The 5673-nt window shown below is 45.0% G+C and overlaps 1 protein-coding gene across 1 annotated transcript; it reads right to left on the reverse strand.

Moving 5' to 3' along the window:
* Positions 1–3482: 3482 nt before the first annotated feature.
* LOC123130047 (high-affinity nitrate transporter 2.1-like) lies at positions 3483–5109 on the reverse strand. The gene has a single exon (XM_044550001.1). It carries the CDS (start codon positions 5010–5012, stop codon positions 3483–3485), a length of 1530 nt encoding a protein of 509 aa, XP_044405936.1. The 5' UTR covers positions 5013–5109.
* Between the last annotated feature and the right edge of the window lie 564 nt (positions 5110–5673).

Consider the following 5673-nt stretch of genomic DNA (forward strand, 5'->3'; position numbering starts at 1 on the left):
GGTCATCATTCTCTCCTCCGGCTATTGGGGGATGACCAATCAAGCTGCGGTGGATTCAGGCTACAAGGATTTACCTGAGGGCTTAGATATGTGTCCTAAATTTTACATTATTTGTGAACTAATCTGTGCTTGGGTGGTTAGAAGGACAGTGCTATCCCCACCCTATCAAGGTTCAAGTTTCAGACTTGACATTGGTACTCGCATTTTCCTGAGCATATGTATCTGTACCAAGTTCAAAAAAATATATTTAGTTGTAGCCGGTGTAGTACGGTACCTGCATCATTATCAGCAGCCTAATCCCGGTACTCTGCGTATTTGTGTTAGCGACAGGAAGGATGGTTTGCTTCACGTTTCGTCTCTTAATTTGTTTACTTAGTTTCTACTCCCTCCGTTCCAAATTACTCGTCACCACGACGAGTAATTTGGAACAGAGGGAGTATATCTTAGCATGTATTGACAAACGTTGGTGAAAATGAATGTTGGTTATATATATTGATCTGGCCGTACATGCATCGACCATCAGTGCTCCAAACTCCTAAGTCCGACATCGGGAAGTTGTCAAACAATCTTACATATGCCAAATTGACGAATTTTATCAATTCCCAGTCGCTTAAATTTTCTAGCCTTCCGACCTTGTGTTCTAATTCGTGTTAAAATTTTAGTCCATTTACAATAAGTGCTCCACCGTCAATCTTGCTCGCCAACATTTCGAACAAGGGAAAAATGTTTTTTTTTCGAGAATGACGGGGGGCAACGCCCCGGGGGTTGTTTTATTACCCGAAAACGACATGGTCGTCATACAGTATATTCCATCGAGCAGATAAAAAACAATAGGGTAATGAGAAATAACCAGAAAAAAAGGAAGTACAGGGAGGAGGCGAACTAGGCGGCCGAGAGGAGGAAGGAGCGAAACAGGAGGAGCCGTTCGTGCTGCCCACCCTCATAGCTTCGCGACCAGAGTATGGTGTCGTCAGACGCACGATGAAGAACATCAGAAGGCCCGCAAGTGATGGCTATTTGTAAAACACCTAGGGAAAATAGTATCATGAGATTAATTGTCATGGGGTGCATGTGGGATATCTGTAAAACTTCCTCCTTCTTAATTCATATATGAGGCATATCTTTTGCCTCCGTTTCAATTTGCTTTTCCCTTCATTCGAGTTTAAGGATGATCAACCACGCACTATGATGGCTATATCATTTCACCTTCATTCCATTTCTGAAATTTGGGCTATGCCTATATTTAGGATTTTTATTTCTATTTATTTTCTGAATTTATGCATTTTCCAAGGTTCATTTTTGTTATGACAGAATTACAATTGTAACTTTTAGTTTTTCACAGTTTTGAGGTGTCAAAATTACATTTTTTTTATTTTTGTAACTAATTTGAATTACTATTAGATATCTTTTTTTTAACTTTTCTACTCAATTTTATCTAGACTGAAAAAACAATCAACTCCTATTGTTTCCGGTGATCAGATTCACTCTAATATGCAAATATATATATTTTTGTAAAACTATTCATCTCAATTTTGAATATTCCAAGAGAAATAGAATGTTGTGAGGCATAAAACAAATATCCACTGAGGTGCTCCCTGGGGTCAGATTCACTCTAATATAGATACACAAAATTGAATTTAGTTTTTTTTTTGTGGAAGTTTGCAACTGAATTATGAATTTTATAAATAAACACAGTCGTTTTTTGTAGCCCATGCATAAAAAGATGATTGTCATCCAGATTAAAAAACCACTCCCGATGGTCAAATTTTCTCTAATATCTAAACACCAAATTGTTCCCCAGATATTATTTTTGAAAATTTACGACTCATTTTATGAATTTTGTGAAACAAAATATCATGTGATGCAGAGTAAAAAGGTGCACTGCCGGTGCCCCGGGGTTAAGATCTAGTCATGTCTTTCGTCAAATAAAAAGGTCAGGTCCGTATTGACCACCATTTGTGTCGACCGGGGCCAATGTCTCAACTCTTGCATGTCAACTCTTTGCCTCTTGGCATAGTTTTGTATTTGTCACATTAGAGTGCTCAATTTGATCACTGACCTTCTTGACGTTTTTCTCCATGTTTTGACAAATTAACTTCACTTTTTTTTCCATGGACAGACAAACTTGGCTTGTTTAGAGATAAATGCATCCCTGTCACTTGCTAGATATATAGGTAGCAGATTTTGATGTCAGCTAATGAGAGCTCAGGCTGTAGAATATTAAGTTCTCCATACACTTCCATAGCAACCACACCGTACCGCCGTACGCTTGCATTTCTAAGATAGAGACTTGCGGGAGTAAAATATTTCAATTGTTATATACTTTGGGCTTTTGGTGAAGTACAAGGAGGTGGAGCCTAGAAAACAAGATCACTGCACGTGCATGGAAATGGAACGGCTGACGAGAGTTCATCTCTCTTAATAGCAACAAGAAACAATTTACAGAAAGAGACATATAGACTATGTACTCTCACTCCAATTCGAGGCCCAAATATTGTGGAGCAGAACTTACAATTACACACTGATCGAATATCGGAGTAATTGAGTACTAGCTAGTTTGGCTGCCGATCGTGATTTTGATCGCTGCAGGGCGTTCTTCTTTTTCCTCGCTTAGACATAGCTTTGGTCTTATATGACTTTGCTACTTGCCGGCGGTTTTTGTGTGTATGCGTTGGTGTTGGCTGTGTGCATCTTAGCTATGCAGAGGTCGGGTATGTGCTCACTATGTTTGTATCCTCTTGATGCTTAGTTTTGAGTAATAAAGTCCACTCTTTATCGAAAAAAAGCTAGTTTGGCTGCCCCAACAAATTCAGTGGGATATATTATGGATCTCTCCGTGTAAACTCTGCGTTGGATCCTTTTTCTATATAAAAGCGCCGCGTTAAAACGGCATCGCCATGGCAACTGAAGTCTGACCGTACTCCATATAGTACCAAGAGCTGTCTAGCTAGTGACAAAAGGTGTATTCTATTTCGGCAGGTAGCTTTACTAGCTAGCTGGAGTAAACAAGTTTTGGGGACCAGCAACCTCATTGACCAATGTGTTAGTTAACGAGTAGCGGCTCTCTAGCATTTGGTGTGTGACATACATACATGTGATATTGTATATAATTGATATAATACTCTAAAGTCACCGTCGGTTGCCAAAGCCGCTATATCGGACAAGGAAAAATAGCAGTCCAAGTTGCAAAACTCAATCAGCACAAGCGCACACAAGTGCAATGAAAATTAAGGAGACACAGTACGCAAGAACGATGAATGTTCACATATGAACTCTTCTCATAACATATTACAAAGCCCCTATTGCAGACTAAGGCCTCCTGTAATGGGATTTTGGATAGGCGCCCAAAAAGTCACGCGATGTGGGTATGAAGCATACCACAACGTCCTGATGGGGTGCACCACCTCGATCCCAGGGGCATGTACATACACATATATACTATGTATACGTGTGGTATACACTAAGGTAAAAGGAGTGAAGGCTTATACGTGCTGGGGCGTGTTGTTAGGTGGGCTGCAAGGTACTGCCAGGATGGCATTGCGTTTGCCGCGCTCTGAGACACTGTTCTCGGCGAACTTGAGGCCGGCAAGGTGGAGGCCCTTGCTCTTCTCCTCCTCTGTCCACTCGGCACCGTAGTAGTCCTCCTCGGCGGCGTCGGCGCTGGGAGGAAGGAGCATAGATCCCCACTGCGGGAAGTGCACAAGCGTGATGGGGAGTGTGCACACCATGATCATAATACCCATGTACTGCAGTCCTTTGCCGGTGGAGTACTGTGATGACGTAAAGAAGAGGAACTGTGTCAGCCCGCCACCGACATTACCGCCTGCGCCGCTCATGCCAGAGATGAGGCCGAGGGAGCGTCGGGAGACGAAAGGGATGACACCGTAGACCGCACCACATGCAGCCTCGACGCAGATGGAGTAGAGGACCATGCAAGTGACGGAGGTGGGCAGACTTGATGCACGGCCAAGACAAATGCAGAAGACTCCACCGGCTGTTTGGAGGATCCAGATGTTCCAGAGACGGGCACGCATGCCGAAGTAGCGGGCGCCAAGGTCGGAGAGGTAGCCTCCCATCGGTCGTGCGAAGATATTGGCCAAGCCAAAGCTAGCAGCGATGGTGCCGGCGGCACGGAGGTCGAGGTGGAAGCTGTCGTAGTAGTACTCGGCTATCACGTTGTTGGTAGTGAGCTCGACGCCCATGCAGTAGCCATAGATGAAGACGAAGATCCATGTACGATAGTTGGTGACGGCGCCCCGGAGAACATTGGAGAACTTGTCTTTGTTCATGTCACCATTTTTCTGAAGGCTCCTCAGGTTGCCGTCGGGAAGGTCTTGCCCCATGGTGAGGACAAGCAAGCCCATCACCACCAACATCATTCCTGGCACGAAATATGCAATGCGCCATGCTGTGAAGCGTGTTGCACCACATGCCAGGATGCCGTCAAAGACGAGAGGCATGATGAGTTGTGTGGCACCGCCGCCCATGTCACCCCACCCCGCCGTCAAGCCACCGACCGTCCCGATGATCTTACTATTGAACATGGTACTAATCCAATACTGACATGACACAAAGGTGGCAAGAGAGACACCAATAAGGAATCGGATAGTGATGTATCCTCCAGGACCATCGATGACTGACATGCAGAACACCGCTGGTGCGGAGAGCATGACGAGGAAGGCACAGCCATAACGCGGGCCGAGAAGGTCGCAGATGGCGCCCATGGCTAGCCTTGAGAAGATGGCGCCGGAGACGGAGGCGACTCCGGCGTTGCCGATGTCGGCCTTGGTGAGGTTGAGGTTGTCGCGGATGATGGGGATGAGCGGCGCAGCGGCAAAGGTGGAGACAACGCAGGTGAAGAAGGACATCCATCCGAGATGGAAGGCACGCATGTGTGGGTTGCCGAAGGAGAAGATCTTGATGGACTTGGCCTTGTGCTCAGAGTCCACCGGCAGCGAGAAGTTGATGGGCGCCGCAGTGGCGGTGGCCGGGGAGCCGACCTCCGTTTCCATATCTTCTTGTGTTGAGGCTGGAAGAGGGCTTCCGCTTTGCTTGCTCCTTGGAGCTGAGCTGAACTGTGGACTAGGGGAGGCCAGAGGTAGCTGAGTACAAAGGTGGCTCTAGCTATCAAGGTTGTAACGCTTGTGTTTCTGCTCGAGAGACTACACGAAGGTATGTATTTATAGACCAAGAGAGCAGCTTCGGGTTGGCATATTCGCTGGCATATGCTGCTCGCGTTTCCTTTGTCTTGTTTCGGCTCAAATTAAACATAGTTTAGCAAACACTTGTTGCAACGATCGTACATCTGTTCTGTTCAACTTATCATGGCAGCCAAACTACTTATATGATATGAATATACGTATATGCTATGCAGGTCATTAATTGTACCAGTGCAAAAGAGTTGACACCGTTGGGTTTATTCCATCTGACTGCAGAACTTGCAGGCTGAGATATTCCTAAGCCAACTGTAAATTACGAGCTCTTTCTTTTTGCAAAGATGTACTAGTACAGATATAAGAGTTGACTCTACTAACTGCAGAGCTAGCTACAGTACGTGTTGTGTTGCTGAAAACTGTGCAAAGAGTTGACTCTGGACAATAGCCTATCACATTTGTGCTTGCGCACATGCAGGTACCAGTAATATCCTGTGAGTATGGTGTTGTAAAAATAATC

The sequence above is a fragment of the Triticum aestivum genome, chromosome 6A (genome assembly GCF_018294505.1).
Source record: "Triticum aestivum cultivar Chinese Spring chromosome 6A, IWGSC CS RefSeq v2.1, whole genome shotgun sequence".
In the NCBI taxonomy this organism is placed as follows: Eukaryota; Viridiplantae; Streptophyta; class Magnoliopsida; order Poales; family Poaceae; genus Triticum; species Triticum aestivum.